This window comes from Melanerpes formicivorus, unplaced genomic scaffold (assembly GCF_026170545.1).
Source record: "Melanerpes formicivorus ecotype bairdi unplaced genomic scaffold, bMelFor1.0.p_v2 SCAF_3, whole genome shotgun sequence".
In the NCBI taxonomy this organism is placed as follows: Eukaryota; Metazoa; Chordata; class Aves; order Piciformes; family Picidae; genus Melanerpes; species Melanerpes formicivorus.
In genome coordinates this window covers 12,624,156-12,650,844 of record NW_027142355.1, presented here as the reverse complement: position 1 = coordinate 12,650,844, position 26,689 = coordinate 12,624,156, and the positions used below count along the sequence as shown (strand labels likewise).

Below are 26,689 nucleotides of genomic sequence, written 5' to 3'. Positions count from 1 at the left end.
CATCCACATTACAGTAGAAGTCCTTTGGGTATTTCAGTGGAATTTGTAAAGCTTTTTTATTATCTCTACATTAAAAATCTGTTTTGTGTCTTTCATTCTGTTTATTGGCTTGTAAACCTGAAGGCTGGGAATTTTATGAAAGAAAATCCTTTAATTCTGAATATGTTTATTGATATGCGGTTGCCATGGTACAGATATGGAAAGAATTTTTTAAATCTCTGACTCAAGTACAATGATTTTTAGCATTGTTTTTCTGGTGCAATTAATTAGAAGTCTGAAAAATTCCACGTTACTTACTGGATTTAGCTGACCAGTTGCTTTGAAGTTCTAAACTGTGAAGTTTCACAGTAACAGTATAAACTTCACTACATGTTCTTAAAATTTCTTCAGGGCCCCACTTCACGCATGATCAAATTTGTTGAGAGTTCATGACTCTTCAGAGTTGCAAGCCCTTGGCTTTAGTTACCAGCTATTCATTTTAATGCCTTCTTTCCAACTATTTTCTACAACACTGTATTGTGAATAGAGTTTTATACAACTTTCATCAAATAGCCAAATGGATTAGGGAATGTTAAAAACCTTGTATCGGTTCCTTAGGACTTTAGTGCTTCCTTTCCTAACAGCCTCTGCTACAGAGTTCCAGCCTAATTGATGAGCATAGTCTTTGATGATGCACTTCAGGATTTATGTGGGCTGTCAGGTCTTTGGAAGATAAAGATGAATGTGTAACTGCATTAAAGGCTTTGTAGGAAGTAGATGTGCAGTTTGTTAATATGATATGAGAGCTGTATATTTGCCGCCGTTTGGCGTTTTTTTGCCTGGAATTCCTGAAAATTGTCTTTCTAGTGCAGTGCAGAAAAGTGCAACTGAAATTATCAAATTGTTAAAAATAACTGCAATAATCCAAGTTTGTTTGAAACAAAGGTGCAAAGTCTGTTATGCCTGGGAACATTGTCTTGATAGCAATCACTTAAGAACTATTACGTATTCTTTTGTTGTTTTGTTTGTTTGTTTTTTTTTAAGCTGGACCTGTGATCTGCAGAATGCTAACATACCCTCCAACTCGAAGAGCCTTAATTGTGGGTTGTGGTCTGCAGATGTTTCAACAACTGTCAGGGATTAACACCGTCATGTATGTATTTACTACTTGCTTCTCTTTATAAAAGACAATTGGACCAGTAGCAGTGGTAGATGGGCTTCTGAGCAAAATCTGAAATGTGAAAACTTGAGTGAGAGAGCTGGAATGCTGGGTTGAGTTCCAGATATTGACATATTTGCTGTCTCTGAAAATTAGTACAAGAGGGCGTTAGGAAAAGGGCAATCATTTATACAGAGCTCAGAATGCAAATTGTACTCTGGGAGATGTATTATTATATGTCAGAGTTTACTGTCAAAGCTATGTATTTCTAGACAAGAAAGTACACTTCTAGTTTGAATTTGTGTGCAAAGAGATCAAAATATTGTGAGGCTTAGACTGCTGACCTTGCAAATATGGTGAGAAATTACTGTGAAGTGCTACAGGAAGTGAGATGCTGAGGGAAGAAGCAACTCCTGTTATTACATGGATCTGTTACATATATGAAGACTCAGTAAATGTAGAAGTAAAGAACAGTATGTTGAGTTTTCTGATAAACTGTCAGCTTACAAGAGGAATAGTTCTTGACAAATATGCAGCTTAGTTTAAGATGAAATTGCTGTTGAGCTATCCTACAAGAGTAACCATAACAAATACAACTTCTGTCTGATATTAAGAGTAAGTGTTAAGTGTATTGCAGTAAGATCTTACAGAGAGAGCTATGCCTAAGGGAGCAAGCTTGTTAGGGAATTCTTAAAAGGAACAGCTAAAAGAATAAAGCTTTTAGTGGTATCTAGAGCTACCATATTAAATATTAGAGTAAATATCTGCTGTCTATCACAAGGGGGAAAAACCCACGAAACTCAGTATTCAAAGATCTGTAGAATGGTTCCGATTGGAAAGGACCTTGAAGGTCATCTAGTTCCAACTCCCACCTTCCACTAGAGAGGTTCCAGCATCTCACCACCCTCACTATAAAAATGTCTTCCTAATATCTCATCAAAATCTACCCTCCACTAGCTTAAAACCATTCCATCTCATTCTTTCACTACATGTCCTTATAAAAAGTCCCTTCCTGGCTTTCTTCTGAGCCCCCGTCAGGTACTGGAAGGCTGCTATAAGGTCTTCCCAGAGCCTTCTTTTCTCCAGGCTGAATAGTATTGTTTAACTGCAAAGGAAGGAAATCTGTAACAAATAAAGAGAACCTTCAAAAAGTAATAATAGTAACCAAATGTAGAAAACACTTGGATGCAAGACTGATTAAGTTTTGTGTGAGAACTAAAAACCAGCACAGAAAGAGCTTTCAGAAATCCTAATAATCTCCAGGCCCAGTAAAAACCAAGGTGTTGTGAGAAAACTAGCAGAAGATGAATCCTTAGCAGCAAATCTTGCAGACTCTTTTTTTCATTTGTGTTAATTGCAGAGAATATATGAAGCTTCTTGCACTGGATCTTGCTTAAGATGTTGTAGATGGTCTGTTTCAGATCCAGGTGTTAGGGGAAGAACTTTCAAAACAAGCTGATTAAAATGAATAATAATTTGCCTGGACTAATCAAGGTATGCTTCACAGGTCTGGAGTAATTAGTTTGGAAATGTGGTGTAATCTGCATGAAGCTACAGCCCAGAAAGTTTTATTACAGTCCTTGTAAAAATGATGTTTGTTTATAGGTATGAAAAATTAACATGTATATAGACAACATAAAATAACAAAGAACAGACAATGTGATGTAGGTATATTATAGCTTGCAAATTGGTTTGATGTGATTTCATGGTATTATTAGAACTATATATTCCATATGAATTGACCATCCTAGTTTATGACAGCTGTTACCAAAGTTTCTTGAAGAAACCAGATAGTCACAAAAGTAAGAGAGAAGCCCTCTCAGGTGAATAACTTTTGAAGAGGGGAAAAAACCAACACACTTCAGCCTAAAAGATCAGTTATCACAAGCCAAGAGCACACTCCTACAGGGATCTATGTGAAGATCTTTACTACTTCAATAAATCTGTGAAAGGGTCTAAACAGTAAAATAACATTATAAATTACATTAACACCCCCCAAATCGGTGAACATGAGCAGTTATGAGATGACAAGAAGATAACAAATTAATAAAATGGCAAGTGAATGAATTACACAATATTACACAATAATGCTTGCAGGAAAGCACTGTCTTAACATGCACATCAATCTAAATTGTTACTACTGAAACATGAATTCTTGAAGTTGCATTATAGTTCCATACAAACATTGAAGATGTAATTTCTTTTAGAAAGGATAAACCAGGTTATGTATAGGGAAAGAGAGACCTGTATTCGAACAGGAAGGTTAGGATTCTGCTTCTTGGAGCTCAGAAGGAATGCAAGAGGCATATAGAGCTACCAGTGTTATGGGTAAGATGGGGGAGAGCATGATTATTCATAAATTCTTACAACACACTTTTGATGACTCCTAGCTCTTGTGCAACAGTAGGTTTAAAATAAACATTTTTTCATTCAGCACATAATTACACAGTGGATGGCACTCATTGCCACAGGATGTTACCGATGCCAAAAGCAGAAGTAAGTTTAGAAGCTAATTACGGAAGCTTATATAATAAATATTAGTAAAGTGCTATATAATACAATGTGACCAAGGACAGTTATTCTCACATTTTGGTTCTTATTTAAGGTGCCTTAGTAGGCTTGAATGAAAAATTAACAGTTTGTAAGGTTTATGACACTGGTAAGTTGACTTTTCTTATTTTGAAATCTTGAAACTCTCCATAATGTTTAGTTATGTCATTCTGGGATTGCTCTGTTGTTGCAGAAAGGAAACAGGCACTGGTTGTTGTTGGGGATGGTAGGATTGTGTGGACTTTTCTTTCAGTGGTTTTTACAAATTGTTTACCAAAATAAGTAGAAAAAAATGTTTTGATGCTTGGTGTTCACTGTAAATTTGGTGCTACTGTGTGAATCCTCTTTTCTTGGTATACCCCTTTTTTGGCCATAGGAGAAGAGACTGATGACTGAGTTACTGTTTCCTTCCTTTCCCTGGCAGAGAATTTAGCTTCTGGTTGCGTATTTTCTCCTTAGGTACTTCCATGGAATTTTTGTACACTGTGACCAGTTAACATAGCAGCATCCTTTATGGGACCTGATTTGTTCCAGTTGTCTCTCTAAAGGCTTTCCACTATTTCTGATATTAAAAAAAATCAATTAAATCTTGCATTTTGCTCTACAAAAGTGAGACCATAGAAGTGAGTATGTGTGTGTGTGTCTGAAAAGCTCATTTGAAAAACCCAGCAAATCAAATCACAAACCAGGAGGGCAAAATACAAGGAAGAAAATAGTTGTGGAATGATACAGTACTTCTCCAATTTGTATATGCTTTATGGAGTAACTCTTATATTTAAGGAAAGTTCAAATCAAAAAGTATGGCTGTTTAGAGATAGGAAATTACATGCATGAATTCTGCAGGGTTCTAAAAATATTCACTGAGTATACCCAGCAGTAGAAAAGATCATTTAAAAAAAAAAAAAAAAAACCAGAAAAATGTGCGCAATAAACACATGGAGAAAACAACAAAAATCTAGAGCTTCCATGCTTAAGAGTTCAGATATCTGTTATATATTTGCTGGTTAAAAATTGGATATTGGTTGTGAAACCAGTGAGAGCAAAAACGTGACAGTATCTCTTGAGGGTAGGGAGAGAAAAACTAGAACTTCTGTAAGGATTGTAGAGGACTATGCTCTGACCATCTTGTCATGTAATACAATGATCTAGTTTTGGTACAGAAATAGTTTCATATTGTGTTTGAATCATCCATGTTAATGTGTAATGTCTAGCTGTGGGAAACCAGAATCTTTTATCATGAACAGGATATTACTGACTGTTGAGAATGACATGTGGAGCAACCTCTGCATTGAGGAGGTAGATCTGAGGGAGAAATAAAATGTAAAAATAGCCTAAAGAGAATGTGACTGTCACAGGAACAAATCTTAGCATGATAAATTTAGTCACTCAAAGACTTAGAACTCAGTGACCTATTGCTTTGATTCCATTTTTGTCCCTCTCAGAACAAAGGTACCCATGTTGGTAGAGTGCATGAAATAGCAAGAACTGGATTTTTCCAGTTTAACTGACCTGTAAAAGATAAAGTCATGCAATTTTAGACAAGCATCTCTCACACTGAAATGGTTTAACTTCACTTTCTTACCATTCTGATATTTTCTCATCTTGAAAACTGAAGCTCACTTCCTCAAGCCTGGAGTCAAAAATCTGGCTGAGAGAAAACTGAAAAAGGCCCTGTGAAGGAAGTTGTATTACAGGAGGGCAATTACTACAAACCATCTTTTTACTAGCAACAGATCTCAGAATTTTGTTGAATTGAATGGTGTCCCCTCAGTGGCCCATGGGTAAAACCTGGGGGAGGAAGACCATTTAAGGTAAAACTTGAAGTTAAATTTGCCCATCAGTTTCTTCTTTTAAAAAAGACATTTTACATTTTTTTTTTATTTAGAAGGAAGAAATTAATCTTTTGGGGAGGTGGGAGGAGGGGTTTGAAGGATTTCACTACTTCAGATTGGTATGAAACTTTGATAAAGTATATGGGTGTTTTATCTATATGCTTACATTCCTGTAGGACTAGGACATCTGAGAACATTTCTGGTACAGTGCAGCCTCACATGGTGAAGCTTTTGGAAAAAATCCTGAGTTGTCTTGAATACTAAGCAGCAATTTGGCCATAATTAGAGGGAGTTCAGTATTGTCTTGTGAGAAGTACATGTAGGTGCTGTGTTCCGTGCTGGAATTTATGCTGTTCTTTTGAGGGCTCTTAAGTTTTGAGTGAGCTCATGGATGTTCACACAGGCTGCCCGTACTCTGAAGCCTATGAATCCAAGATAAGATTGTAGAGACAGCTGTATCATCTTGATTATTCTTATTCTCACAAAACTTCAAGCAGACTTGATGAAAGTTAAACAAAGTGTTTTGTTCTGCAGTTGAAACACTAAGCTTGATGCAATGCTGATTTTGTAATTTACATTTCTTTTCACATTGTGCTAGAAACGCTTTCTGCAACAGAAAAATGGTGTCTTGTCAACAGGGAGAGCTTATGACCTTCAGTATCTTTAAGCTTATATTTCTGCTGATGTGTGTGATCTGTTATTCTTAGTTAATAAAATGTTGGTTTTTTTTTTGTTGTAGTTTTTAAGATATCCTTGAATCTCCTGAATAGTAAGTGAATCCACATGTAAAAGATGTTGGTGTTTGGATTTGGTCCACAGATGCTTCTGAGCTCTGACAATATTGCTTTTTTAAGATATTTCCATCTGGTAAAAAACAGGGAGTGGGAGAAAAAAATGGAGAAGTGGAATGGAAAAAAAAACCTGAAAGAAAATATGGAGAATTAAGAAACTCAGGGTAATGAGAGAGAAAAAATGACAGATAAAACAGGACAAGAAGTGGTTGTGTAACAAGTGGAAATTGAAGGTTTGAAGATAAGATATTAAAACAATTAGCATGAAAAGTGAACAAATACTGTACTGAATGTAAAAGAGAGAATGAAAGAAACCAGGGGTGGGCCTGGAAAGAAGCCAGGATACTTCTAGAGTTCAGTAGAGGCTAGAGAGGAGTTTAATGGAAGCAAAGCTCATTTCTCGATAGGTTTAATTGGTTTAATTGCTGGGTCTATTGTGCAGCAGTTGCAGAGCCGGAACCTTCGCTTCTGTTCTCTGAAGGCAGCACGCACCTCTCTGTGAACTTAGGACCAAGCAGGGCTTGTAGGCCCCCTTCTGCTGGACAGGGATATGTGCTTTAACCACCAGAGGGGCGGTGGATGTCAAGACTGAGAAACTTGCCTTTAAATTCCATTTTTTCAATTAAATAGTGGACAGGTATCATAGGACTGTGACTGCAGCTAACCCTTTCCTTGTTTTCTGTTGAAGGCCATTGAATAAATACCTTGTTTTGTGAATTGCAGCACAAGTAGTAGCAATCCTCTCTACTTTTTCAGTACCAGTAGCCATAGAGAGATTTATAATTAATTCTTTTTTTTTTTTTTTTACTAAGTTGTCCAGTTTATATCATTCTGTTAATTTTGCATTTCCCCCTTAGGTTTTAGAAGACCTTTAATAAAACAAAAAGAAACTTTTAGTTGCACTTCTACATGCTTTTCAGATAATAATATATTAAATATTTTATTAGGTTTTAATAAATACTTCAAATTACTCTTTGTGGAGAAGTGACCCTTCATTTCACCTATTATCCTTCCTTCGTATTGCAGCATGTTTCATATAGTCTGCATGCCAACTCGTAATGTAAAAAAACTTCAGTGGAGAAAAGAGATGCATCTGTGGACTTGCATAGGATGCAGATGCTTTTTAAGTAGACTGCAAATATTTTTGGAAAAACAACTAAACAGAAATCTAGTCTAGGCAAGCACATGAGAAAAGGTGACTCTTGAGAGAAACTAATTATAATTAATATATAAAGCAATTTCATATTACTGAGTGTAAAACATTCTGACTGACAGTTTATAGAAGCCACCTATATCAGTTTCATAGTACTTGAAGGAAGCCCTAACTGCTATTTTGAAAGGCATCCATATTCAACAACCATTTTTCAATAAACAGTGTACTATTATCACAGCTGAGCTGGTTTCCTTTGAAATAGAATAAAATATATATAAACAAGAGCTCCAAACAGCTGATAGTCACCAGCTTGCCCTTATTGGACACTAGGTTCTTGCATGGAAGCCAACCTGTGCTGTAAGTTTGCCAACCCTTGGAACATAGATTTTTTTTTTTTAAAAACCCTATTATTTATTTATTTTAATTTTCAGTAAATTGGCAGATCTGAACTGAGTGATTAGTTTCTTTGTGGAAATCAGTCCACTTGAGTTTGGAAAATCATCACATAACTTAGAGAGAGGCACTATCTTTGGAACTGTGAGCAAGGATAAACAGTGATTCAGAGATGAAAGTGTTGAAAGTACAGGACCATAACTTGGGCAGAAAGGGTTTGCAAGCCAGCAATTAAGATTCAGGTGAAGTGGGTAGCAGAAATGTTCCCTTTCATCAAATGCAGTCTACAGTCACCATAGGCAAGATCTGCAACAGCAGTGAAATGTCCATGTTGGCCAAGTCAGTCCTTTTCCATTCCTTCTTTCTGTTTGCCTTCACCTACCCCTTGATGCAGCAGGTCAAGGAGGAGTCTGACCATAATATAGTTTCATAGTTTCATAGTTTCATTCATGGTTGGAAGGGACCACAAGGATCATCTAGTTCCAACCCCCCTGCCATGGGCAGGGACACCCCACACTAGATCAGGCTGGACAGAGCCTCATCCAGCCTGCTCTTAAACACCCCCAGGGACGGGGCCTCGACCACCTCCCTGGACAACCCATTCCAGGGTTTCACCACTCTCATCTCCAGACCCTGCTCTGATGTTTATTCTTCTCTATCATTACAAAATATCTATGTAGGGAGGGAACACTTCTTATTACACTAAAACCAGTCAAGCAAACAAATGGACATAAACTCAATCACAGGAAATTCCAACTCACCATGAGAGAAAAATTTTTTACTGTGAGAGTGATGGAGTACTGAAACAGGCTGCCCAGAGAGATTGCAGTCTCCTCTAGAGATCTTCAAAACCCACCTGGATGTGTTCCTGTGTGACCTGCCCTAAGTGGTCCTGCTTTGCAAGGCTGTTGGACTTGCAGACCTCTGGAGATCCCTTTCAACCCCTAGCATGAACCAGAACATCAGTTGGCTAAGGAAAACTGCAGCAGGACTGAGGAAAAAAAAAATTAACACAGGGAGGAAGCAGGCTGCTGACTGCCTCAGTCGTGTATTAATATGACATGCACAAACCCTGTCTCTTCTGGACAAGAAGGCGGTGGGTGGTAGTGAGTATTGGTATTCAGAGTCACAGAGCAGGGAGTGGAGAGAAAATAGCAGGTCATACTGCTGACATTTTAAATAGCTCTAAACCTGTGTAAAAATATGAGGAGTAGTTAGACATCAGTCTTTGTTTTGATTTTATATTTAGCCAGCAAACATCAAGCTGGGGTGATACAGGCAGATGTATCTTGTGCTTGAGATACAGGAAGGCAGTTCAGTAAATCTAAACATGATATTGCTGCCATGATATTGCTAAAGTTTTATGTCATTTGCTGTGTTTTACAGACAACTCCTGTGCTTCAGAAGCTTTGTTTAAAGAAACATTTTTTAAGTATTCTTGTGCGTGCTTGTTGAAAATGGCCTACAAAATCATGAGCAGCTGAACATTTTGTGGTTTTGCTCCAAAGTTTGTAATTTACCAGCTGAAATAATTGTGAGAGGATGTTTAGGATACAAGAGAATACACCAGTATTAAACCCAAGTCATCTGTGTGTCAGTGTTGCTACCTCCAAAACTGAATTCTATTACGTTTCCATTTAAAAGTAATATTAAAAATAAAAGGAATCTTTCTTTTCCTTTTGTGCTGATCTTGTGTGATAGCCAGAAATGAATCTGAGTTGGTTTAAAAGTACAGATTTGTAATTCCCTGTAAAACACACAAACCCCTGCCACTTGGGTGATTTGGACAATGGTATGAACCAAACTTCAAGCTTCCCTGTCTGGCTGAAGCTTCTCACTGCTAATGCAGTTCCGAGCTCATTTTGTATTCTCATTCATTTTGAAATAGAGAAGGAAAACCACAGCTGTAAGCCACTTAAATGAAAAAAAAAAAAACTATGCAAAACAAATCAGTGAATCAAGTTGGAGTTTTTAACTAGATTAAAGCTGTAAAATGTTAATCTTATTCAAAAAAACTGCTTGCTTGGTCAATGTAACTAGCCAGAGCTTTTGGAAGATAGGCTTTTACTGATACATTCTTGTCTTAAGTATTGTAGACTAAAGAATAGGTAACTCAGATATAATTATTTCAAGGGTTTGAGGACTAGGAAGATCAGGGAAGGAGTTCAAGCAGAGTAATGGGATGAAATTAAGTAAAATCTAGAATGCTTATCAGAACATAGTTTAGTGCTTAGAGATACTAGATTTGAATGTCTTGAGAGAAGTAGGAAACATAATTTCTCATTGCTTAAACTTTTACAACAATAACAGAAATAATGTACTTGGATTTTTTTTGCTCTTGGATTGGATTGCTTTTTGCTGTTGGAATCAGTACACATACAATGGAAGATCAATTTTAAGTTTAAAATGAAAAGCTGATTTCCTTTAAACTTTAACATCCCACTTATCTTCTGATAATTCTTGTAATCTATCAATTTAATATTAAAAAATGCAGGAAAACACAATGACAAAAAACACCTGAAAGCCTGCACAAACTGAAGTAATCCTGGACTGTCAAACACATGCAATGATATTGAGGTGAATGTTTATATGCATGCAAAAAAACTGTCTCACATTGCAGAGGAAACAGGTTCAGGGTGCTGATGTGAGGTACTGTAATGGACACAACTATAAGGCTGTCAGTCTTTTTTGAAACATTGGATTATTTTTTTCCCCCCATTTCATAAGGCTTTAAATCTTAGTCTTTTGCTTATGTTTCTGTTCCTGAATGCCTGTTTGATGTTATCTGATGTGGGTTGTTTTGTTTTTTTTTTCTTCCTCAAATCTGGACCTTTAACTCAATGAGCTGAAAAACTGCCATGCAAAATACCTTTCTTTATGCTGTCTCTTTTGAATTCTGTCTTGGGTTATAGGCTAGAAGAATAGATGCGGAAGAAAGGAATTGCATGAATAAAAGTAAACCTCATTGTATGATAACATAGTATTAATCACAGTCAGGACTCATCCACTAGAGAGTCTGCCTAACAGTTGGGCTAGTTGTGTTAAAAAGGATTATTCCAAGTATTAACTGACACTGAACAGCAACAAAAAATAATTTTAAAAAGCCCAACAAAATCCAAAGTGTCTTTAATAAATCAGCATTTTTCAGTGTAATGATTTCCTGGGTGTATATCTCTTTTCAATTTTGCTTTGAATATTATTAGTAGAAAGGCTTGTAATATTTTAATTTGGAAAGATTGATATTTATTTTTGCAACGTGTGCAGAAGACCCATATTCAAAGAACTGTATAGAATTAACATGCCAAGTTATTTTAAAGGAAATCCTTTGGAATATTTTGTTTTGGAATGGTTTGGGTTTTGTGAAATCTGATCATCAAGGACTATGTGCACAAATGCACAATTTTTACCCACAGATTAATGTTATTGTCAGTGGTAAAGTAACCAAAATGCTGAGAAATTTGTATTAAAACACTGAAAAACCATTATCAGTCCAGCTGGTTGTACTTTTTTGTGTGTTTTCTTTTTTTGCCTTAATGTGATCTTTTTACTGGTAAGTGATAAAATCTGTTGCTATATTCCTTCAAGTTGTGAAAGCATATTTAAAGAAGGAGTGACACTTCGGAGAAGACTTGAAGTATTTAAGGAATAAATATATTCAAACTAACTAGTATTTTCTACAGTTCTTTTTGATATTATTGAAGGATTTCTATCTTTAGTAGAAATTTCCCCCAATATATTTTCTTTTGGCTTCTACTCTTTTTTCTTTTTTTTTTTTTTTTCCCCCACCTGTGGTGAAATCATAATACTGTTTGATTTCTATCTGTTGCCTTGGTAATAACTCTCATGTCACAAATCCAGTATTAACTTCACGGCAGGGCCACACAGGAGGAAATGTGTAAACCGCATGGAACAAAGTCTTTGCTGAAACCTATGACTTGAGTTATTAGCAATTAGTGAAGTAAAATATATTTGCTTTTTATCTAGAGCATACCTGGTGCAGCTGTTAAGTCAGTTAAATGCATCTCATTAATGTTGTTCATATGTAAAGCCAATTAATGAAATTAAGTCGAAGCACTGATGTTGTTTAGAAATCATTCATGGATGATTGCAGGAGGAAGTTCCCTCAATAGCAGTGCTGGTTGGTTTGTTTGCAATATATTATTTGTTTAGACGGTTCCTGGAACACAGTTTGGTCTCAGAAGTTTTTCTTGTGTTGCTGCATTTTTAATAATATTGATTAAAAGTCCTTTCTTATGCAGTTATTAATGTTTAATAATTTTACTGAAGTGTGTATTTTCATTATCTCTGCAAAGGCTGGTTTTCAATTTCAAGACCTATCATGAAATCAGATACCAAGCAGTGACCAATTTAAAGTTGTTTGGTTTGTTTTGTACAGTAGAGTTGTAGGAAAAGAGGATTTTGTTTGTGTCATGCATTTGCTTGCTTGTGGAAATGTATTATTGTGGCATATATTATTCAAATTCTAGACTGTATTCTTGGCAATAAGGAAGTGTCTCCTTAGATTAAAAACAAAGAATATATAAATGTGAAACAATTCAAAGCTCGCAATGTAGCCAGTCTTGAAAAGATGCAAAATTTAAGTGTAAAAGGTCACCTGGTTACATGCTTACTGATAGAGCAACATGAGCAACTTTGTGAAGTATATTCCTGATCCCATTCAAATGTACAGTAAGAGATACAATGCCCTTTAGGTCTGTTTATTCACCTTTATTTTAAGGGCGTAAGAACTGGTTCTGTAAATTGGATTCTTTGCAGTGTGTCAATAAGAGTTAAGCTGCTGCAGGCTAGTCAAAATGCTGTGTGTCACAGCGGTCAAGACACACCAGAAAAGAAGTTGAAAGGTTATGTGTGATGCAGAGATTTACCATAAGTGAAAATACTCCAGAAGTGGATCATAAATAAACCACGGTGGCATCTAAAGGCTAATCTGGACTTTGTTATTGCAAAACTGGTCAAAGTAGTCAGTTTTGGAAGTTATGGTATGGAGTACAGAGAGAAAATAAGACATCCCCGAAGAGTCAGTTCCTTAGTACAGTGAGAAAGAATGCTGCCTGTAAGGCCAGTTAGGAGAAGAGTGGCAATAAGGGGAGTCTAGAAAAGGAGTGGGCTATCAAGACGGGTTAATGAAACAGCATTTGGCTTCTCATCTTTGGAAAGACTGGCTGTTTCCTGGAGTGCCTTCCAAGATCAGGTGTCAGAGCTAGAGAAACAGGAATTGAGCCAAAGCCTCTGCAGATAGGGGAGGACTTGCCTGCGACTTCTTAAAATGGTTGGAGGCTTTTTTTCCTTGGAGTGCTAACAAGTCTATGGGAGGTAATAGTACCTCAGAGAGTGATTTTGTTTGGGACTTTATCATGAAAGCAAAATCCTTTTGTGATATTTTATTTCTCTCTAATAGTCACTTGCATATTGCACTCACCCAAAACATATTTTACAAATTAAAAAAGAGTGAGACTACATTATTATCTGCACAATTTAATGTGTTTTGTAGAGGTGGCTAATCATTCTCTACATTTCACAAGAGAAAAGTAGAGCAGAGAAATACTGTTCGGCTGATTCAAACCTTTGCTTGCTGAAGGCCCCTTTCTCACCTAAACTTGAATATTTTGGCCAGAATTACGAGTGGAGAGCCCATTTTTTAGAAGAAAAAGGAAAGAACCCCTCTTAGAAATCAGGAGAGGGAAACAGAAACACCACAAAAATAATTAGTTAATACAATTTGGGCTTTTTTACACCACTGCTTATTGAGTTATGTTATTTTTATCATGTGTTTGTAGACTGGGAAAGGAGATAAGAAAGTGAGCAGTTAGACTTAGCAACTTCGTGTTTTCATCCTAAAGACATAGATTTTGTACCAAAACAATTAAATTGGTCATTCAAAATAATTAAATGCTGACAAAGACTAAAGCCTTCTGTGTAATAAATTAATACATTTTGCCCTTGCTTGTTGGTGAGAGGGGCAAGCAAGTAAAAGTACTGAAAAAAGTACTGGTATGTACGTCATCAACCAGGACTATAAGGAACCAGGTAACATTAAATGCAATTATTTAAAACCTCCTCTGTCCTGAATCTGAACCTAAATAGAGAGAACAAGGATCTGAAACAGCATGTAACTATGATTTAATACTTCAGTCAGATACAAACTACTAAAAGAAATTTTATCACTATGCTGAAGCAGCAGCTCTGTCCTGTTTGTACACAGGAGCAGAGGAGAAGGGATCTTTCAAGGAGGAGAAGTGTAAATTATGCTTGTTAGTGGTGACACCTTTTAAATTACACATTCCAGAAATTATCAGATATTTTATATTCTATATCTCAAAATTTGAGAACCAAGTATAAATTTTTGTTTTGGGTTGTGATCTGTGCCTATGAAGTCATTTGTTTACAGTGATGGGATGCAAGCTGTTTTTTCTGTTGCATGTAGGAATGGTGACTTACTAGTGACATAGGACAGCTCTTATACTCATTCTAATTAATTTTGCTTTATTTTTTGTTTCATGTAATAGTAGAGAAATAATCATTGTTTTGAAACATTTATACTTTGAAAGTTATACATTACAGCAGTCTTTTCCATCTTAAATGCTTTATTAGAGTTCTGAATAAGTAAAATTAGCAAGACTGAGCTCATTGTATTTTTCAGGGTATCCTTTAAATGCTTATATCTTACAGCAAAAACAATGTTTTGCTTATTCTTGTTGCATTGTTGCAAATCAACTCAGATACTGCCAGAATTCTGAACAGAGACAGAAACAGAATTTCTTGTAGTTCATATATAAATATAACTGACTGTGTTGAGATCTGGAGCATAGGCTCTGCAAGATACTGGTTAGGTCTTCACAGGTACTTGTATTTCATTCTTTGATTTATGGCATTTGTAAAGCTAGCTAGAAAATAAAGAAACACTCATATTGCTTAATTCCTTGTCTCTCTGCAAACTCTGGTCTGATCATAACCTCCTTAAGCATCTCTGCAAAAGATTTTGCTGCCCAACTCTGTCTTCAGTTGTGCTTGAGCAACTGCAGTGGCTTTTCCTTGCAGAGGTAACTGATCACAGGGTCGCAGGATGTTAGGGGTTGGAAGGGACCTCTGGAGATCATGAGTCCAACCGCTTTGCCACAGCAGGACCATAAAATGTAACACAGGTTGCACAAGGATGCATCCAGATGGGTCTTGAAAGTCTCCAGAGAAGGAGACTCCACAACCTCTCTGGGGAGCCTGTTCCAGTGCTCTGGGACACTTACAGTAAAGAATTTTGTCCTCATGTTGAGGTGGAACTTCCCATGCTGTAGCTTACATCCATTGCCCCTTGTCCTATCACAGGGCACAGGTGAGAAGGGGCTGTCCCTTCCTTCTTGACACCCAGCGCTCATACATTTATATACATTTATTAGATCCTCTCTCAGTCTTCTCCTTTCCAGACTAAAAAGCCCCCAGGTCGCAGCCTTTCCTCATAAGGCAGTGCTCCAGTCCCTTAATCATCCTTGTAACCCTCCATTGGACTCTCTCAAGTAGATCCTTGTCCCTCCTGAACTGGGGAGCCCAGAATTAGATGTAATATTCTAGGTGGGGCCTCACTAGGGCAGAGTAGAGAGGGAGGAGAACCTTCCTCGATCTGCTGGACATACTCTTCTTAATGCACCCCAGGATCCCATTGGCCTTCTTGGCCACAAGGGCACATTGCTGTCCCATGAATAGAACTTGTTGTCCAGCAGGACTCCCAGGTCCTCCTCCATGGGGCTGTTCTCTAGCAGATCACTTCCAAACCTATACTAGTGCAGGACTCTGCACTTAGCTTAGGAGAAATTGGAGTTCAGCTCCTGTAAAGTTCTTGGTCTCCCTGAGTCTTTTAGCTTTCAAAGTTGTGGGTGCAGGGTCATGCAGGGTGACTAGAGCCATATGACTGCCTTTGGCCTGGCCAGCTCTGAAGTCTCTTTCATCTTCTTTTGTGGTATCCAAGCTGATCTGTGGCTCACCTTTTCACTAAATCATTATTTTTCATTTGCCAACAACATAATCTTACAGTGGTTCCATGCTTGCTGCACAGTAAATTGTCGTGTACAGAAGCACTGAAGGCAATTTGACATACCATTTAAACATTTTTATTGATGCAAGCATGTCTTAAGATCTGTGCATTAGTGGTTTGGTTTGGTTTTTTCTACTTAAATATAGTTATGGTGAGGTTATAAGCAACTATTTTTTCCGATACATTTCTAAACTAGATACTCTCCATAGAGATGAAATAATTTACTTGTTTGGGGGAATTATTCTGGTTTTATAAAAGACATTTTCCTTTCCAAACAGCAAATTAACTCTGGAACAAATTAACTGTAATTCAAGGACTAATTTCTTCCTCCATGGCATGAATTTCTTCCCCTGTGACACTGCTCTTCAGTTTGACTGCTACATTCACTGTCACTAACACTCCCCGGAGGTTTCAGATCAGAATCACATCTGCTGCTCTGAGTCATAACTTCATCCTATCTAGTGGGAGTTTAGTGTTCATTGGACTAATTAATGATTGAGTACAGCAATATGGCATGGCTTTACTGTTTAGCCATCTCGGTCAGCTGTCTTAAAAATTCGAGGTATGGGCTATTCTGTCTAAATGAGCCTCTGGTTATATGCAAGATTTTAAACAAGAAGATTTTTAATATTGTTTTAAAGTCAGGAGAAATACATTGTTTCCTATTACAATCTTGCTTGAGCTGTACAGAGGCATCTAAACCCAGCAAAAACTGTATTTGTGGAAGGAAACTGCCAGGTAGAAACCACTCTATAAGGGTGAATCTTATGTGAAATCAGAAGTGTTATGAGGAGAGAGCAGTAGAAGAGGGAGCATGGAGCAAAATATAATGCTGAAATTCAGTTGCTTTCCTTAACGAAGTGAAACAACATGTAGCAAATAATCTGCTTCATTGCAGAGGGACCTCGACAGGCTGAACAGATGTCAGAATCCAACGGCATGAGATTTAACACATCCAAGTGCTGAGTTCTGCACATTGGCCACAACAACCCCATGCAGTGCTACAGGCTGGGGTCAGAGTGGCTGGAGAGCAGCCAGGCAGAGAGGGACCTGGGGGTACTGGTCGATGGCAGGCTGAACATGAGCCTGCAGTGTGCCCAGGCAGCCAAGAGGGCCAATGGCATCCTGGCCAATGGCATCAGAAATAGTGTGGCCAGCAGGAGCAGGGCAGTCATTCTGCCCCTGTACACTGCACTGGTTAGGCCACACCTTGAGTCCTGTGTCCAGTTCTGGGCCCCTCAGTTTAGGAAGGATGTTGACTTGCTCGAGCTTGTCCAGAGAAGGGCAACAAATTTGGTGAGGAGCTTGGAACACAAGCCCTATGAGGAGAGACTGAGGGAGCTGGGTTTGCTTAGCCTGGAGAAGAGGAGGCTCCAATTCTCTGTTGCAAGCCAGTCTGTTTATGCTTATAATAAGTATTGACAACTCCCAGCTCAACAGTTATTTCCATCAAATTCAGACTGTTGGATCACTCGTATTTCAGAGTGCCAGCCTGAGATAAGGACATGAATGAAAAGGCAGCTGGCTTAATGTTTGTGTCTGGAGAAAATGTCACTGAGTCTGGTAAGGGGCAGCAACAGTCTAAAGCAAGAGCATCATGTCGGCTTTAACCTTCAGGGGATGCAGCATTCAAGGATAAAGCACATGTCCTTTTTGCTTCTCTCAGAAGTAATCCTGATAAAAATTGCTGATAGACTGTTAGAGGAGGTGCTTGCTTCTTTCTGACATGATGCCATCACAATGATTTGGTCTGTCATCTACTCTGATTAACTATGTTAAATACTATGCACCTGTTAGAAACTCCTGATACTCTGAATTGTTTACCAGAGAACACTAATTATGCCACTAACTGCAAAAGTGCCCTCAATCTTCTCAATGTTAAGACAATGTGCAGGTCAATGAGTTAGACTTCCTCAGAGAGCCAGGCTTTTCCCTGTTTGTGAACCATGGGCCTGCTGAAGCCTCAGTGCTTACAGAGAATTAAAAAATAACAAGACCTGGTTTTGCATGATGTGGAGAAGTGTGGAGAGGCCAGGGCTGAGGCTGGATGTCAGACTGAGAGAAAAAGGTAAAATTTTAAGCGCAAGAATGCATATCTACTATGTGCATTGTAAAGCCAGAAAAAAATAAATAGCAACTTAGTTTTGCAGAAGGTTTATTTCAAGAAGTTTGTTAACGTGTGCACATTAAACTATGGAAATAAAATATGTTGTTGCAGGGATGTGATATTGATGGAAGTGCTGCTATGAGGAACAGTGAAACGGCCTCTGTACAGGGGAGTCTCTCCACTTTATTTACGTGTCTTGTTCTTCTTTTGCCAAGGATTCCCAAACAAGCTTGGGCTTGCAAAAATCAATCTCTGTCTCTCTTAGGTTTACTTGGGTTTATCCTGGATATTTTTCTTGATTTGTTATAAGTAGATTGCTGGATGAAATTAAGACTAAATAAAGAGCCAAAAAGAGTGAAAAAAAGGACAGCAGTCAGTAGGTGAAAACCAGGCAGAAGTACAAGAAAGCATTCAGATGAATAGTGGAGTTTTAGCATGCTGTTCTATCTGTTAACTTAGGTCAGCATGGGAGATAGTCAGAACAAACAAGGACAGAAGTTGTATCTTTTAAAAATGTTTCTTTATATCAGATAGTAATAGATCATCACATTTGTGATGGATTGTTCTATAGCCTACATTTTGCTGATCTTTTAGTTTTTCTTGTCAGCAAGTCACTGTTTGGCTGGCCCTATGTGTGACTCATCCATTAGCATCCATCTGACTGTACTTCTAAAACACTCATACTCAACACTCAAAGGTGGGTATTGACAAAACAAAACAAAAAAAACCCATAAAACTTTCCTAATAAGCCTCAAGCCTGAATTGAATTCTCTTGTTATCCTGCTTCTCATTATCTCAACCCTTTTGACTTCTGCCACAATTGACTTAGTTGAGACAGATGCTTTCAAGGTGCACATTGGGACACTAAATATGAAGGGGCTCTCATAAACCTTTCTCCCACACACACAGACAAGAGGGAAAGTAACACAAAAAAATCCCTCTGGGTTGAGATAAAAAGCTTTACTAGACATGAGATGGTACAATGCACAATTACCTTAGCCTGTTTGCAGAAAAGCACAATAAAATACAGAAGAAGCAGCAGCAGAAGCTAATGACCTCCCCTCACTCCCCTCACCCACAACTTTCCCAGCAGAAAACAGCACCCCAGTACCCCAGAACCCAAAAGCAGCAACTGGAAACAAGAAACCTCAAGCCCCATATTACTTTGCTCCAGCCAGCACTTTAATTTTGAAGCTTGCATGATGGCAGCATGGTACTGAATATCGCCATCAGATTCAACTCAATTCATGGCAATTATTAACATCAAGCCCTGAAACAGTTTGTTCTAAACAAACCATGTGTAGATCTGTTTTTACCTACTGAGTGTGACTAATGAATGAAAAATGTGTATGAAACGGAATTTCTGTGTGAAACACATTTCGTTCTATGAATATGGTGTTGGCATAGTCATCTTCATTCATCATTGTTCACAGTGCAGTGATACAGCTTTTCTTTCCTTGGGTTCCATGAATTTGAATGTTTGTCTTTTCTGTATACATTCTGCTATTTTACATACTTGGTACATAAAAATAAAAAAAAAGAAGAAGAAAAATAGCAATAGCTGGTGTGTCATTTACTAAATTCAGGGAAAGACAGAATTGTTTCATTAAATAGTAGGAAGATCAGGCAACTATGTGGTAGGCAGCCTCAAGCCAAAGGAAACATTGCGGTTGCACTTTAAGGGCTTGTTTGTACAGCAGGATAGTGCTGTGCTGGGTGGTATAGAAATCTAGATCGGAAGTACAGCTCTTGTTTCAAGAGACTGCAGTTTAAAAATACAATAGAGTTCTAGCTGAATACAGAAAGTGTGCAAGGAAATAAAGAAAACTTAATTAAAATGTGAAGAATAATTGGATAAGGTGAAATAGGAGAACTCGGATACAATGCATTGATTTAACAAATAAAACCCAAGCTATAGACCAGTTTTAGGTATTATTCTTTCAACAGTTAAGTGGTTTTGCTGGAACAAAAATATATTGACATTTTCATTTATCTGGAAAGTTTTTCACATAAAAAAATTTGTTCATTGTTAATTCAGGAATAACTGGGATTGCTTAATTATCAGATAAGTAAAGGTCTAAGCAAAAATGATGTGACAGGGAACTAGGTAATTCTGTGATTCTGTGAAATCTTTCTTACAGCACTAGTGCACTCCTTAATATGTAAAAGTTAAATGAGTGAAAGATCATCTTGAGACTACTCTTACTGGTGTCTGAAAGGTAATGGAAGACAATTTTAGCCTCATAACAATTTAAGGGAAAGACCCAGCTTTCATCTTCATTGCCCTGAAGAGCAACCTTGCTCTTCACACGCCTCTTTTCAAGATCTCTGGTTCTATAGGGCATATTCCTAAGCTCTAAAACAGACCTCTGTTGGGTACTTCTGGTGAGCATTTGGAGGACTGAACAACAGCTACTTTTGTTTTTCCTTTCTCTTTTCCAATTGTTTTCATTTATTATCCACACGTGAATCTTCTCATGGAAGTGTGGAAAAGATGTTTTAAAAACTTCTGCAGAGGAGGAACAAATACAAAGAAATAAATTAACATCTCCAAGGCTACAAAGTCATAGAACAGAGATTAAAATTTGTATTTTTGGTCTTGGCCTTGAGTTGACATGATGAACTCTGAAGGACAGAGAACATAAATTGTATGTAGTCAGGCTGTCCTTGTATGTAGAATAATTGGTCTGAATAGTGTAAGCTGCCAGGCAGGGATTTAAAATTTAGCAGCTTAATTAGTTGCAACAAGGAAATTATAAACATGAAAGGGATCTTTACCCAGAGGCAACACAGGAAAACAGACAGCATATATGGGAAGTATTTCTTTGAAGCAGCCAGACAAAAGACCATCCTGTATCTGTCCTCTACTAGATGTTCACAAGTAACAGAGACTAGTTAAAATGTAGTTTCAAAGGCGACTCTTAAAAATATCTGTCATAGAATATTTATTTAGCTATTGAATGAGTGTGTTAGAAATTTTCATGCGATTCTATTTCAGATTTGATTTTATACATATTTTCTAGCAGCTTCACTGAATTTTTAATTCAAAGTATATGTAAGTATTTTACATAACATACAGCAGTAAACAGTGCCATGAACATCTGTATTGTAATGTATATATGGTATAAATAGGAAGTCCTCTCCTATGTGATCCAGTCATATATAAGAACATTTAAAAAATGGTCTATATAAATTGAGGACAGAATTTCTCTCTCAAATAGAAGCATACAGTATGTAACACTCTGGAGAGTATTGACAAAAATCCATTGCCTAGCATGTTTCATAGATGAAGAGGCTACTATTCTGTACTATAGAAAATCTAACTCTTTTACATTCTCTTTTAACCCCTTATTACATTATTCTTCATAGTTCTTTAGATAGCTCTAATCATTTTGATGTTGTAAGTAATAGCTACATTTTGTGTTGAAGAAAAGAACAATGTGTTTATACTTTTAAATAGGTAGCACATTCCCAACACATTGGTTTGTTTTCATTGTGCAGGCTTTGTTGAAACATACATTCCCAAAATAGCCATTCACTGCTTTTCTAAGTACAGTTTTATTTTTCACACTACATTAGAAACATATTGCAGTGCTCTGCTGGAGGTCTGTTTTGTAGCTGCTTTAAGTTTCTCATTGCATCCCAAGAGTCATGATAATTCTATTTAGTGTTTGTGAGTGGCAACTGGTGCAGAAGTCACAACCTTCAAAGCAGTGCTGAAACATAATTTCACCCGCCTAACAATTAAGAAAATACAAGTTAAGAGCTAAATCCATGGAGAGTTGAGTATATTCAGTTTCCTCAAGTATAGTTCTTAAGGTCTTCACAAAGGACATGAGTGGACTGTGGTGTCTTTGAAAGGCTCTTAAAAAGGTGAGCGACTTGACCAGAGGACCATAAACCCATGCTATAAGAAGTGGCAAGGGGAGAAGTAGTTCCCTCTAGAGTGATACCTGGCCTCTTGCATCTTCATCCATGAATCTGCTTTTAGAGCGAGGTGTCCAACTTAATGGTGGGTTTTTCTCAAGAAATGGCAGAAGGGTCACTTTATGGTGCTTTAGGAATTGGTAATTTGGGCACCCAGCACACCAGGGGAAGCACAGTTGTTTGTGCATGTGATTCTTTAGATTTGGTGCCAAAAGCTTGTTCTAGGTTTCCCTCCTGCTGATGCTACATTTTTGGATTAAACTTTTTTGGACTGGGAAATAGAATCCAGTTTTTCTCACCTGTGCTGTAACCAGAGCATCTCCATAGTATGTATTCAGAGCACAGAGTGAGACAATGTCAGTAGACAGAGGTCTAACTTGAGAATCTCAGGTTAAAGCACCAAAACTTGAGACTGATGGTTTGTTTATTGGGAGAAAAATGGAAATCCATGCTTAGGAGGCTTGCAGATCACTTTGTAGCAAGAGGCAAAATATTAACTGTTCAGACAAATTGTACTGTTGAAAAGTAAATTTCAAAAGCAGCAGAAATCAAACCCTTTGTTTTTTTGATTGTCATTTATATGTTATGTTAACATTGCTTCTATGGTTTTACCCATCCTGAACATGTAGGGGGGAAAAAAAATCTGTGTACATTGGTTATACAACTCTAAGGAATATAATGGATCTGCCATGATTTTTTCCTTTCTCTGCTAGAATAGATGAGATGAAAGGCAGTGGAAAAGACTGTGTATAATAGAAGCAGACACTGCTAAATTGATACTCAGACTAAATGCATTTATGTTTGCTGTACAATTAATTTTGCTTTCTTAGTCTCTTGAAATCTAGCCTATATGCAGTGTATATAGGCTGCATATACACCATCTGAAGTACATTGAAAGGGTAGTATTTGGTTGTATGAACAGTAAAAAATGATACTTGATTTAGAAGTCTCAATTAAAGTACCACAAATGAATGGCATGAATTTAAAAGACACTTAATAGTTGCTATTTCTTGGTATTTGGTGCCAGAAGTATCTAGTAACAAAAATTCCTGGCTGCAGATTTAGAGTGATCCGTTGAGATTGTCAGCTTGGGATGTTTTTGCCCAAACCAGTACTCTAAAAAAAGATCTTGTCTGCCACCACAAATAATAGGCTCAGATGGCATCACTCCAGAATTACTCTTTTTGGTTTGTTTTTCAAACAGTCCCAAAATGACTCTTGAGAATATGGGTACATCTGTGCATTTGAGCCCAGGGAAGACTTTTGTGCCAGTTATTTCCCAGAAGTACTTTATATTTTTTTTTATTATCTGGGACATATGCTTAAAATTGTTACTAGTAAGGGCATTGTGCCCAATAGTTACTGCAGCTATGATGTATTCACATGCATATATGCATGGTGTTATTCTTCATTGCTCATTGTGGAGTTTTCCCTGAATGACTGTGAGATTGGTGCCAACAGAAAAAAAAACTGCTTTATTTTAGTGTGATGCTGTAATAGACTAATTCAGAATGAGACAAGAATGTATATTTACTACTACATTCTTAAAGGAGGCTTCCACCATTTATTCCAGGGCCTTTGTTAACCTCACTTAATTTACAGATGAGATTTTCCTCATTGAGTTGTTAACTGTTGACTTCGTAATTTCTTCTGTCCTAGCATAGAATCTATGATTCTGGAATATATTCTGGTGTTGTGTTGTTTCGGTTTTTTTTTGTTTGTTTGGTTGGTTGGGTTTTTTTCATCGCTGGAATCACTTCACAGTCATCTCAGACTAACTCTTGGTTAAAATAGTCTTTTTCCTTTTGTTCATCCTCTTGCCTTTTCAAAGTTGCAACCCATTGTCTGGCCTGGCACTTGTCCTTCCAGAACAGGGGAAGATGTGGTACAAGTCTTTGAAACCTGATTCAAAGAAACCCAAAGCCTATAGGAGAGTAGGGGACTTTGTGTTGGTTTTGAGCTGCCTAGCTGCTCTGATCTTAAGAACAATGTTGTCTCTGGCCACTTGGCTTTGGCCACTGGGACACTGGGACAAACAGAAAGAATGCTCCAGGCTTCCTCAGTTTTCAAATTGACACTAAGAAAGGAGGCTTGATACAGCAATTAATGATTGGTTTCTACGAAACAGGCACAACTCAGATTTAAAAGTTCTTAACAAATCTGTATTGTAAGATCAACAGGTATATTAAATAAATAGCTTCATAGCCACAAAGTTACATTTTTCTTGGTGATCAGGAGACACCGCAATGACCAATTCATTATTTTAGGTCAATTCATTGGATTCTTAATAAGAATTAATTGCAGTTGGTCTCATGGGTGCTCTAAAAATGTTAAGCTGTCTATGAGAAACATTATTAATGCAACATCTTCTAATGAAAATTGGAAATGATAGAATATTATTCACATTTCACATGTGAATTAATAGTTGTAGTGTAACTGGAATATTAATTATTTTTTATGCCACGGACAAATAATTTTGATAATTTGTGTGATTGCATTATGGAAATAAAATTCTTTATACGGAAGACTGAGGTTTTAGTGAGATACTCACAGGTTTAAGAAATAGACAAAGTTGGTTTGGATTTTCTATGAACATTTAAAATTCTGTAAACCTTTAGCTTCATAATTCTATGTTGTCTGTAAGTGAACTTATTTAAGAAACTAAGGCAATGTGAGTTCATGGAAATGAAGTTCATGGAAGTGTGTTCCTGTGTGTGTCTGCTGAGATTCCATAATGTATCTTTACTTTAAAATACAAGAATTGAAGGATGGAAGGAGAAATTTGAGGTTTGTTGCTTTTTTTGGTTGCCTTTTTTGTTGGTTGGTTGTTTTTTGTTGTTATTTTGGGTCATGTGGGTTTTTAATAACTTTTGTTTTTTAAGTTAAGTGAATAGCATTCAGAAATTAAGAGATAGCAGAAAACAATCTACTCTGTACAAGGAGTGAAATGGTAGGATGATAAGAAAGCAGGAACCTGATAGAGCTTCTGGAAGGGAGAAAAAGGGTCAGGGACTGGTCTGAGTGTGGCAATAAGTGAGCAGAAATCAAGAATCAGTACCAGAGTAAATGGTAAGAAATGTGGTCACTAGTCTCAGAGCTAGTCTCTCTGTTTACTGCAGCAGGGTGAGACAAGGACAAGGTGACTTTTGTGGGTTTCTTTCAACCTGATGCCATCTGTGAATCTGTAAAGAGTTGTGAAGATTATGTCATATTTCATTACACCATCAAAGCCCAAATTAGTGCTCTGCACCTTTGTGGCTGTAAGATTAATTTCTTTAACATGTGTTCCACATAAAGTACACCGAAACCTGTCTTCTCTGTGCAGATGCAGTATCGTCTCTGGTGCATGCTACACTGCCATGGTCTTCGAAGAACTGGCAAAAGATGTTAGAGAAATAGTTTGTGAGCCATTAGTCCTAACTAATCTAGTAACATTCTCCTAAGTAGTTGTGCCATGCTTGTGTCCCTGTACAAGATACATGTATGAATGACTTCATTGCTAAGGGGAACAGTTGGACTAATGCTCTCAGTATCGAGTCACGTATCTTGGCCATGGAAAGGACTGTTTCTCCACAGACATTTGTGTGTAGTTTCCATTTGTGTATATTGATGTTATTGTTCTAAATGAATATGTATTTGCCATATGTTTATAATGAGAAAAAATGCAAACAAAGCTCAGAAACTCCTGCGGTAGCTGACAGTACAGTACCTTTAGGCAATTCTTTCATTGCTGTCTAACAAAGTGAAATGGCTGTCACAGAAAGCTCCACTGTCAGGGTTACTCAAAGCTGTCCTGTATAAAGCTCCAGAAAACATATGTGGGTAATCTGACCCTGCTGGAGTGAAAGGAATAACTAGAGGTGCAGTATTTTGAAAATGCACTATCTGATAATAAGTGCTGTGCAAACTGAGTAACACTTTGCCTTGCTGGATATGAAAGAAATCCTTTTTTTTCTTAATTGGATAATGACTGAAAGATCACATCCTGTAGGGAAAACTGAAATTACTTTTTTAAAAACACTTCACAGTCCATTTATTAACATTCAATTTTCCTTCTGCCTGCCTAGAAAGCAAGTCTGGGACATTTAGCGTGATCCCCTTCAGGTACTACACAGTGGATAAAAAGGTGGGGGTTTAAATTTTGATGTTATGTTTCTATTATTCGTATGCAAAAATTAGAAGTAGTGTATTCTTTTCCCAAGAGATAAAGATGTAGCACAGACACTCACTCTTCAGAAAGCATCCATGAACTAGATTCAAATAAAAGACAGAAGCCAATTTATTCCCTTTTTTTTTTTTTTTTTAATTACCCTTGGAGATCCCATTGCTCCCAGTTTGCTATCTCCTGGCTCTTTTAGTAAGACTATGGCATACATGGGCTCTTAGCCTCTGGCCTTGGCCTAAACAAAGGGGCTAGTTCAATTATTATTTTTATTGTTTTAGTACTATGTACGTTTAGCAAGTCTACTGATTTTTAATGAATTTTGATTTTTTGGGATCCCAGTGAGCTTATGGCAGGCATTGGTGCTTCCAGCATTAGAACACCCTGGAATATTAAACACAATTTAAATTAAACTAAAATTTTCTGCATAAATGAATAACTGAACAAGGTCTATTTTGTGAAACATCTAGGGATTTTCTTTCCCCAGCTAATTTCCCTTACGAATTTGCAGAGCCCACTTAGCTGCAGTGAGGCTCTGGAGTGTCATTATTCTGGTGCAGGTAGCAGTGGTGGGTAATTGAAATAGTCATCT

The 26,689-nt window shown here is 37.3% G+C and overlaps 1 protein-coding gene across 1 annotated transcript in view; it reads left to right on the top strand.

The window, feature by feature from the left end:
- The window catches only part of SLC2A13 (solute carrier family 2 member 13), a 133,506-nt gene that overhangs the window by 62,102 nt on the left and 44,715 nt on the right, over positions 1–26,689 (top strand). The window contains exon 4 of the mRNA XM_068166699.1: positions 1,024–1,132. Within this exon, the coding sequence (XP_068022800.1) occupies positions 1,024–1,132 (109 nt within the window). The remainder of the gene's footprint in view (positions 1–1,023; positions 1,133–26,689) is intronic.